This window comes from Arachis ipaensis, chromosome B03, assembly GCF_000816755.2.
Source record: "Arachis ipaensis cultivar K30076 chromosome B03, Araip1.1, whole genome shotgun sequence".
Classification (NCBI taxonomy): Eukaryota; Viridiplantae; Streptophyta; class Magnoliopsida; order Fabales; family Fabaceae; genus Arachis; species Arachis ipaensis.
In genome coordinates, this window is record NC_029787.2 from 9,364,617 (window position 1) to 9,375,505 (window position 10,889).

At 36.2% G+C, this 10,889-nt stretch overlaps 2 protein-coding genes across 5 annotated transcripts; one reads left to right on the forward strand and one right to left on the reverse strand.

Moving 5' to 3' along the window:
* On the forward strand, positions 660 to 5,357 carry LOC107628730 (tricalbin-3). The gene is made up of 10 exons (XM_016331312.2): positions 660 to 1,616; positions 1,847 to 2,115; positions 2,393 to 2,634; positions 2,909 to 2,927; positions 3,364 to 3,569; positions 3,780 to 3,889; positions 3,990 to 4,088; positions 4,230 to 4,710; positions 4,836 to 4,959; positions 5,067 to 5,357. Exons 1-9 carry the CDS (start codon positions 1,038 to 1,040, stop codon positions 4,922 to 4,924), a joined length of 2,094 nt encoding a protein of 697 aa, XP_016186798.1. The 5' UTR covers positions 660 to 1,037; the 3' UTR covers positions 4,925 to 4,959; positions 5,067 to 5,357.
* Positions 5,884 to 10,848, reverse strand: LOC107628729 (pentatricopeptide repeat-containing protein At1g09820). 4 transcript variants are annotated; one of them, XM_016331310.2, is made up of 4 exons: positions 10,660 to 10,848; positions 10,386 to 10,473; positions 9,195 to 10,162; positions 5,884 to 7,165 (listed from the first exon to the last, which is right to left on the reverse strand). In XM_016331310.2, the coding sequence occupies exons 2-4, from the start codon at positions 10,417 to 10,419 to the stop codon at positions 6,416 to 6,418; spliced, it is 1,752 nt and encodes a 583-aa protein (XP_016186796.1). In that variant the 5' UTR covers positions 10,420 to 10,473; positions 10,660 to 10,848; the 3' UTR covers positions 5,884 to 6,415. The 4 variants fall into 4 exon arrangements, with proteins under 4 accessions (XP_016186796.1, XP_020973713.1, XP_020973712.1 ...); XM_021118054.1 differs by having other exon boundaries at positions 10,655 to 10,848; XM_021118053.1 differs by having other exon boundaries at positions 10,570 to 10,848.

Here is a 10,889-nt window from a genome sequence, read left to right on the forward strand (position 1 = left end):
ATTAAATATATATAAAATTATTTTTTATTAAAAATGTATTGAAATTAAATTCTTTCAAAAATTTGGAAAAAATGATTAGAAGAATAAAAAAGAGGAATGGCTACGAAAGAAAGCCGACTCAATGAACCGCGTTGGCGACTTGGCGCCCAACCTCCGACCCACGTGCGCAAAGCAACAAACGAAAATATTGATAAAACGGATTAAAAATACATAAAAATACTAGTAAGTTAATTATTCTGTATTATTATGATTTAAAAATATTAAAATTATTACTTTATCAAATTAACAAATGTGATAGTAAGGTAATTTTTATTTAAAGTCCAATTTTTTTATATAAAAATGTTATAATAAGTTTATATGAAAATAAAGTGCGATACTACAAAACAAATCGAAAAGATAATTAAATAGTAATTACTTATATCAAGATAGTAACATGTAAAAATAATAATTAAAATATAAATACATATTATATTAAAGTATTTTAGTCATATATTAAATTATTTAATAATTATTCATTATCGTATTATATTTTTATCATAATTTTTCATAAAAAAATTAAAGATTTAATTTAAAAAATGAAAAGATAGAAAAAAAATGCAGCACCTCCTCTTCCTCCGACTTTGGTGGACATTGATCAGGCACTAGACAGAGTAATTGATTATATCCACGTAGTGCTGATTGTAAGGCCATAAATTTGCCTCCAAATTCCCAAAATCATAAAACGGGTCCTCCAATTCCTCTTTCGCTCTTTTCCAATTTCCCTTTCTATTCTCTCCTATATTTCACTTCTCGCATGTGTTTATTATTATTATTCATTACTTCATTCAATATTTTCCACCACACTTTCCCTCTATGACTCAGTATTGCACTTCCATTCCCCAGCATCCCAAGCTTTCAAGGTTGTGTCAACCATAATTCCTAAAATACCCTTCAGTATTCATAATACAATACTGCAGAAGCTTAACATAATTGCTATACCTTTTACCTTTTGACTTCAATTGAATTGATGCTTCTTCAATGATTCTAGATGTTTCTAGATGATTCTTCGGCCACCTTCTTCTGCGAGCTTCTTCCAGTTCTTGCAGGCTTCTTGTCCCTGCAGCAATGAAGCTGATTCCAAAGCTTTTCTTCTTCCATTCCCCTTCTCATCCAGAAGGCGCAGAAAACGCTTCCTCGCCAATTTCGGTCACCGGAAGTTCCGAAGGCGATGGACTCTTCGCCTTTGCGCCATCCCTCCCGAAGCTTCTAACCGCAATTGGAACCCGGAACTTGTCAACTCCGCCGCAAGAGGCGCCAAAGGTTATGTGTTGAAGCGAGTTTCGAGCGAATTGGAGCAAGGGAACGAGTTCAACCACCACCAAGGGTCGCAACAATCGCAGCAGCATGTTCAGTTGGGTTCCAACTTCACAAATTTCCAGGAGGATCCTCTTGTTGATAAGCTCAGAACTCAATTAGGAGTAATTCACCCGATTCCGTCGCCGCCAATTAACCGCAACGTTGCTGGTTTGTTCGTGTTCTTCTTCTTTGTAGGTGTTGTGTTTGATAAATTGTGGACTTCAAGAAGGAGGAACAATAAGGTTAACAGTGTGGATAGCTTGCGTGGCGTGTGGCCTCAGGTACAAGAAATTATTGTTTGCACTTTGCACCTAGTGTACCATATAGTGTGCTCTTTTCATTCATGGTATGATGCTTTAGCTACGTATGATGGTAGGAGAAGATGATAATCTTAGGTGGCATTAGGTGATGAGAGAGAACAGCTTGTGTGTTTAAAATGCACTAACTGATATAGCAACAGGTATTAACATAGACTAGCTGATTTACATGACTTAATGTATCTCCTGATTAGGTGCCCACCAGCTTCTCCTTGTTTCTGGAGAAGGACCTTCAGAGGAAAGAGTCGGTGGAATGGGTGAACATGGTGTTGGGGAAGTTGTGGAAGGTGTATAGAGGTGGGATAGAGAACTGGATTATTGGATTGCTTCAGCCTGTAATTGATAACTTGAAGAAGCCTGATTATGTGGAGAGGGTTGAGATTAAGCAATTCTCGTTGGGGGATGAGCCGTTGTCGGTTAGGAATGTTGAACGGAGGACTTCTCGTCGGGTGAATGATCTGCAGTAAGTTCTGCTTCTCATTTTCGTTATTTATGGTTTTAAATTGTTGTTGAAGTTGCCTTTGTGTTGGGATTATATGGAAAATGGCTAGAAAGTGGCACTATATTTATTGCCCAGTGATATAGTCGTGTGATCAAGTTCTAAAACTATTAGAATATCAGTAGTTCTTGATAGCTCTTTTTCTTTTTAGAATCATTTATCTATTATTATTAGGGACTAGGGATTATCCTGGGATAAACATATTGCTAATAACCTATCAATCTCCCTACATTGTATATAGGTACCAGATTGGTCTTAGGTATACTGGTGGAGCTCGCATGCTATTAATGCTTTCTCTAAAGTTTGGCATTATTCCAATTGTTGTGCCTGTTGGTGTTAGAGATTTTGATATTGATGGTGAGCTTTGGGTGAAATTGCGACTAATACCAACAGAACCTTGGGTAGGAGCTGTTCAGTGGGCTTTTGTTTCACTTCCAAAAATCAAGTTCGAATTGTCTCCATTCCGTTTGTTCAACTTGATGGGTATGTGGATGTCATACTTTTGTTTTAAGCCTTAACAGCTAAGTCACAGCATATTTCTGAACTGGCATTTTCATTTAATAGTGCCCAACATTGCATTCATAATTTTTTCTCGGTCAAATGCAACATATGATCTTCCTTCTTGTCAAATATATACTCCTCCACCCCCCCACCCCACCCCCTTCTTTTTTTTTCCAGATCTGACATATTGATGCTGACATCTGTCTTTTTTTCTTTTCATTTTTCTCCTTCTTCTTGGATGGTTGGGCATGATCAGCAATTCCAGTTCTCTCAATGTAAGTTCCATTTATCTTCTTGACATTATTGCCCATGAAGCTATACATGTACATGTTTGAATGCATCCTGAAAGTGATACTATAGTACTAACGATAAGTATGCATCTCTGACAGATGTTATAATTATAGAAATTAACTGCAATTTGGAAGCTTTGTTTGGTCCTGGTTAAATATTTATTGCAGGTGATCATAAATTGTGAGCCATTCCCTTTTTAAAGACGTTATTTTCCTTTTGTTTTAGACATTTCCCCCCCAATTATACTAGTCAATTGCATTCATTCTTTAAAATATTCAATGTATTCTGAATTTATCCATTCCAAGCTCTTTAGATTGTTATGCATGTATTGTTCCAAGGTTGTCTTTGGTAAAATATTACGAGAGGTTAACTTTTTCTGTCAATAAATTTAAATTAATATTTTTGGTTTTTCTCTTGCAGGTTTTTGACTAAACTTCTCACGGTAGATTTACCTAGACTATTTGTACGCCCAAAGAAAATTGTTTTGGATTTCCAGAAGGGAAAAGCTGTTGGTCCTGTTGCTGTTAATACTAAATCTGGAGAAGTACAAGAAGGAAACAAGGATTCTATTGGAGAACTTTCAGTTACTCTTGTGGATGCCCGAAAGCTTTCTTATATCTTCTATGGTAAAATTCTATGTTGTTTTATTTACTTGGGCAAAATCTTTGCATGCTCCTAGTAAAGTGGTGTGTTAGGTTGATTTTCTCTTATTTATATATTTCTGAAGTGATTGAAATAATCTTAGTCTCGTGTAAATTCTTTCTTCCTACCATGGCAACTGGGGGAAGTAGTTGATGGTCTTTTGAAGGCTCATTATTTGTTCACTGTTTTGTCAGGCAAGACAGATCCTTATGTTGTTCTTAACCTTGGAGATCAAGTCATACGAAGCAAGAAGAACAGTCAAACAACTGTATTTGGGCCCCCTGGAATGCCAATTTGGAATCAGGTGTTGCTTTCGGATTTATTGATTCATCTTTGTCTCATGTTCTCGTCATTTACATACTTTTTAGTTTGAAGAATCTTATTTATCTTTCTTACTCTGCCAGGATTTTCATATGCTTGTCAACAATCCTAAAAAGCAGAAGTTAAGCATCCAAGTAAAGGACTCTCTAGGGTTTGCAGATTTCACTATTGGTACAGGAGAAGTATGTCTTGCATGCAGTACCTAGATAATTTAATGCATATTTGATTTTTGAGTTGAATAAAAAATTAGAAACACTTGGTATTTCAGAGTTAACCTTGTTTTTGCTGTAATTAAATTCTTTTTAATTGAATATGTTTTTCAGGTTGATTTGAGCTCTCTGAAAGACACCGTTCCTACGGATAGAATTGTTACTTTACAAGGAGGTTGGGGATTTTTGGGAAAGGGTTCTTCCGGGGAGATATTACTACGGTTGACATATAAAGCATATGTGGAGGATGAGGAAGATGACAAGGCTGAGATGGATGCTACTGATATGTATGCATCAGATGATGAATTGTCTGATTTAGATGATGGCATTGTCGCTGATGCGAGGAATGAAATAGATTCTATGTATGACACAGACAAAGAGTCATTTATGGATGTTTTGGCTGCACTAATTGTAAGTGAAGAATTCCAAGGGATTGTAGCATCTGAAACAGGATTTACCAAAGTTTCGGACAATGTTACAAAGATAGGTTCGAAAGCACCAACTTCGTCATCACCATCACCATCACCATCACCATTGCCTGTTGCTAGTTCTGAATCAAATCCTTCTACCTCTGATCGTTCTGAAGGCTTTGGAGGTACCATGCTTGCTTACAATCTCTAATTGAACATTATATTAGGAGGTTATATCACTACTCAACCTAAATTATTGAATGCATTTGAATATTTTGTTATTGACCATGGTCAAAATTTCCAATTTTAGGTTCAGCCTTGTTCTGGCTTTCTGTGATTACTGGCATAGCATTACTAATTGCTATCAGTATGGAGGGTTCAAGTTTGTTCAATCCTTAAAGATAGTGTTGTGCTGCTTGCAAGCTAGAACTCGAGTAAATTCTAAAGCCTCTCTATAGTTTTCTAACTTCAACTTATGTTATTAGTTATTACCATTGAAGTAATTAATTCGTTTTTTTTTTTCATTTTCTTTAATTGACAGGTGGGGCAGTAGGATATGATCAGTTGATCACTTCAAATCAGATTAGTTTGAGAGATTTTTTTCCCCCTTTTCCCCCTCTCTTTTTTTTTTTATTTTATACAAGTATAGTATTCTATATTCGTTAGTACTGCTTATGGAGGAAAGCAGCATGTACCGGCGACACATGATTTTTTGCTTCGTTTCATGTGTGAGCCACAATTTTATTCATCTCATTTCACATAATTGTTTATAAAGTTAAGTGATTTCGACCAGGCAGTAATAAAATAGAATAACAGGTTTCTCAGTTCTCAATTCCCTTGCTCCTTTTTAGACCTAAAAGAAAAAGATCCTCTCGTCTCTTGCCTGATACTATGTTAATAAAACTTCCTTTTCCCAGAATCGTTATTTACCCCGCATCCGTCAAATTAGGAGATTCTTTTTAATATGTACTTACACTTGCGGTACATAGCCGGTCCCAAGCCCGGATAAAGGAGGAGGGTTGTGTTAGGCAAGGTAGAAAAAATCGAGATTTTACGTGAAATCGAAAAAATAAATAAAAAACGTAAAATGTAAAATCTTAACAAGATTTAAATCGTAAAATCGTCAGACTTAGTACAAATTTCGTAAAATCGATAAACTCATTTAAAATCGTAATATCGGAAGATTTTAAGAGTTAAATCGAGATTCTAGTTACTATGGTGTTAGGTCTTCGGCAACCAACATAAAAATATAGCCGAACCCCCATGACATGTACTTACGATAAAGTAGAAACTAAGTAAATGGATTAGGTTGTCGACAGAGATTAATTTCCAACACACTGCAATATATCCTTTCTTTGTAATAACATCGCAACAACATCAAGGAAACGGATATTTCAATTCCAATACATCTATTCTGCTCTTACATAATAGCCGTTCGTAATTATGTACATGTCCAAGAAATTTCAATAATTGTTTTTCAGTTCAAGGAACACAACACTAACCCAACTTCAGAACCCATTACTAAATGAGAAATTCTTGTATGGGTACAAATCTATTGGTTTACATTTACACACATTACAAGTGTTCCATCACTTTATTTTAAACCCTCGGGTATCCATTCGTGATTAGACGAAAGCTAGCGACTAATCTTTAGCTCCATTTGAAGTCACCCTTCATCTTTCGATGGATAAGTTAGCCATGAAAGCTGCTACATACACGTGTTCCATTACTCTATTTAAGATATAATCAATTATTTGTGGAGTTCACGGCTCTACTGATGGTGTGTACAAGTGAGGTGGTATAACTGTGCCATGACTGAATAGGTACTAGTTACCATATGTACTCATTCTGCACATCTTTATCGTTGGCGATGCTCAGCCCAAGTTCATGTTAAGACATGCCAGAGATATTATACAAGTGCCCTTCTATGTCTGGAACAAATCCTTTTTCCATCATTTCAAGTCTTACTATATCATAGGTATTACGATTTGGGACCAAACCCTTTTCCAACATCTCATTAAGTAATCTATTTGCATCTTCCACCTTCCCTGCTCTACAAAATCCTTTAATCAACACATTGTACGTGACAACATTAGCTCTCTTCCCATCTTTCTCCATTCTTGTCCTCACATTCAATGCTGCCTTGAGATTTCCTTCCATGCAATAGCCATCCATCAAAGTATTATATGTTACATGATTAGGTTTCAAACCCACATGAAGCATTTCATTTAGTAATTGTTCAGCTTTTCTTGATTTTTCTTCTTTGCACCATTGACCTATTAAGATGTTATATGTTACAGTATCAGCTTTCAAGTCCTTACTCTCCATTTCATTAAGAAGCTCCTTGGCAGCTCTTATGTCTTGTTTTCTGCATAAGCCAGCAATCAAGCAATTATAGGTTGAAACATTTGGAAGAATCCCTTCATCTGCCATATAATTACACAGTGAATAGCCTTCCTCCATCGATCCTTCCTTGCAGTAAGCATCAATCAGCGTATTGAATGTTATTGCACTTGGAATCAACCCTTGCTTAATTATGTCATCAAGGAGTTTTCTTGCTTCATTCAATCTCTTATTCTTGCAAAACCCATTGATAAGAGCATTATAAGTAACAATATTTGGCTTCAAACCCAAGCTCACCATCTCATCTTTTTTTTTTTTATTTTATACAAGTATAGTATTCTATATTCGTTAGTACTGCTTATGGAGGAAAGCAGCATGTACCGGCGACACATGATTTTTTGCTTCGTTTCATGTGTGAGCCACAATTTTATTCATCTCATTTCACATAATTGTTTATAAAGTTAAGTGATTTCGACCAGGCAGTAATAAAATAGAATAACAGGTTTCTCAGTTCTCAATTCCCTTGCTCCTTTTTAGACCTAAAAGAAAAAGATCCTCTCGTCTCTTGCCTGATACTATGTTAATAAAACTTCCTTTTCCCAGAATCGTTATTTACCCCGCATCCGTCAAATTAGGAGATTCTTTTTAATATGTACTTACACTTGCGGTACATAGCCGGTCCCAAGCCCGGATAAAGGAGGAGGGTTGTGTTAGGCAAGGTAGAAAAAATCGAGATTTTACGTGAAATCGAAAAAATAAATAAAAAACGTAAAATGTAAAATCTTAACAAGATTTAAATCGTAAAATCGTCAGACTTAGTACAAATTTCGTAAAATCGATAAACTCATTTAAAATCGTAATATCGGAAGATTTTAAGAGTTAAATCGAGATTCTAGTTACTATGGTGTTAGGTCTTCGGCAACCAACATAAAAATATAGCCGAACCCCCATGACATGTACTTACGATAAAGTAGAAACTAAGTAAATGGATTAGGTTGTCGACAGAGATTAATTTCCAACACACTGCAATATATCCTTTCTTTGTAATAACATCGCAACAACATCAAGGAAACGGATATTTCAATTCCAATACATCTATTCTGCTCTTACATAATAGCCGTTCGTAATTATGTACATGTCCAAGAAATTTCAATAATTGTTTTTCAGTTCAAGGAACACAACACTAACCCAACTTCAGAACCCATTACTAAATGAGAAATTCTTGTATGGGTACAAATCTATTGGTTTACATTTACACACATTACAAGTGTTCCATCACTTTATTTTAAACCCTCGGGTATCCATTCGTGATTAGACGAAAGCTAGCGACTAATCTTTAGCTCCATTTGAAGTCACCCTTCATCTTTCGATGGATAAGTTAGCCATGAAAGCTGCTACATACACGTGTTCCATTACTCTATTTAAGATATAATCAATTATTTGTGGAGTTCACGGCTCTACTGATGGTGTGTACAAGTGAGGTGGTATAACTGTGCCATGACTGAATAGGTACTAGTTACCATATGTACTCATTCTGCACATCTTTATCGTTGGCGATGCTCAGCCCAAGTTCATGTTAAGACATGCCAGAGATATTATACAAGTGCCCTTCTATGTCTGGAACAAATCCTTTTTCCATCATTTCAAGTCTTACTATATCATAGGTATTACGATTTGGGACCAAACCCTTTTCCAACATCTCATTAAGTAATCTATTTGCATCTTCCACCTTCCCTGCTCTACAAAATCCTTTAATCAACACATTGTACGTGACAACATTAGCTCTCTTCCCATCTTTCTCCATTCTTGTCCTCACATTCAATGCTGCCTTGAGATTTCCTTCCATGCAATAGCCATCCATCAAAGTATTATATGTTACATGATTAGGTTTCAAACCCACATGAAGCATTTCATTTAGTAATTGTTCAGCTTTTCTTGATTTTTCTTCTTTGCACCATTGACCTATTAAGATGTTATATGTTACAGTATCAGCTTTCAAGTCCTTACTCTCCATTTCATTAAGAAGCTCCTTGGCAGCTCTTATGTCTTGTTTTCTGCATAAGCCAGCAATCAAGCAATTATAGGTTGAAACATTTGGAAGAATCCCTTCATCTGCCATATAATTACACAGTGAATAGCCTTCCTCCATCGATCCTTCCTTGCAGTAAGCATCAATCAGCGTATTGAATGTTATTGCACTTGGAATCAACCCTTGCTTAATTATGTCATCAAGGAGTTTTCTTGCTTCATTCAATCTCTTATTCTTGCAAAACCCATTGATAAGAGCATTATAAGTAACAATATTTGGCTTCAAACCCAAGCTCACCATCTCATCTCGCAGAGCAATAGCCTCGTCTAGCATGCCATTATTAGATAGGCCATTTATCATGGAGTTATAAGTAACTACGTTAGGTTTTAGTCCCTGATTCTGCATCTCCTGGAAAGCTTTCTTTGCAGCTAATGTATTCTCATCCTTAAAGTATCCATCAATAAGAGTGTTGAATGTAACTTCATTTGGACTGATGTTGTTAGCAAGCATTTCCTTCAAAATAGCTTCAGCCTTGTACATTTTACTGGCAGAGCCTCTCTTGCAATGACCATCAATAAGAATACTGTAGGTAACTGTGTTTGGGGAAATTCCCCAGGCCTTCATGTCTTCGATAGCATCCTCTGCCTTATTCAACTTACCAGCTTTACAGAGACCACTAACCAAAATGTTAAATGTGATCAAGTTAGGCTTAATCCTTCTCTTTATCATCTCCTTGTACACATGCTCCATATCCCCGATTTCATTGTCTTTCACCAAAGCATTCAACAAAGGATTGCATGATGTGGGAGACAACTTAAATCCATATTCTCGAGCTTGCCTAAATGCCTCACAGGCAGCGTGGACTTCCAAATTTCTGACATATGCTACGACCAACATATCAATTATTATAGTAGTTGCCAATGATCGATCACAATACAGCGAAAAGGAATGAAAAACAGAAGAAACTGTATGTTTCTCATTCTTCACAAAGTGATGCAAAAGGGACCTGACCTTGGAGTAACATTTTGATTTTACCAGAGAATGCAAGACTTTGCCAGTCGTTTCAAGACCATACGAAAGCTTGAGTTCTCTTTGAGACCACTGAAAGAACCTAAGAACAAGTTTCGAATCGACCCCGGCATCAAGCAACTGGTCAAGAAGTTCCGCAGGTTTGGTTGATATCAGACGGGTTTTGAGCTCCGACCAGTGCTGTTTACTCACCAACTCTGCTATGGTTTTTATGCAGAATGACTGAACAATTGGACCTGAAAGTGGAAACAAGAGAGCAAGATCCATATTAAAATGGTCTGATAATATGAAATGGTAAATATTTTTACATCAAAAGTTTGGATATTAACAAATAAAATTCAGTTCTTTAAATTGATGGTAGAACAAGGAAGAAGAATTGGACAAGATGAGATTATAAAACATATTGGTAACAAACATAATTAGAGATTTAATTCTTAAGAAAATAACGAGCATTTTCACCTCGTGTGGATCCACCAAGTTTGTCTAATGTCATTCCTGAATATCTTCTAAAAAGAAGTCTTTGTTTCTCTGCAAAGGTGAATAGAAACTGCAGCGAAGAAACGCATAATTATTGAGTAGAAATTCAATTTTTGAGTAAATGGGCGTGTGAAGTTTTTGTTAAATGCTTCAGAAAGAGATTTACATGCAGTTTCAATGTGGTGTGGCGGGTGCAAACTAGTTGATCGTCAGGTGTTTGATAGAAAGTGTAAGAGAAGTGAAGGTATGACCTCACCACCTCAGTGTTGAAATTCAGCGAGACCAAGTTGCAGACACAACGCGAAATTGGATTCAGGAAATCGAATCTGGGTTCTTCCTCCAGTTGCCGCTGTCCTTGATTCCCAAGTTTTATTCCTCACTCTCGAGCATGCAGAGGAAGGTGGAGGAGCTACCTGCGTTTTATGTTTAGCTCCGTCCCGTAAAATTTCACCATGAGTTAAATAAAAATAAAAATAAAAATAATTT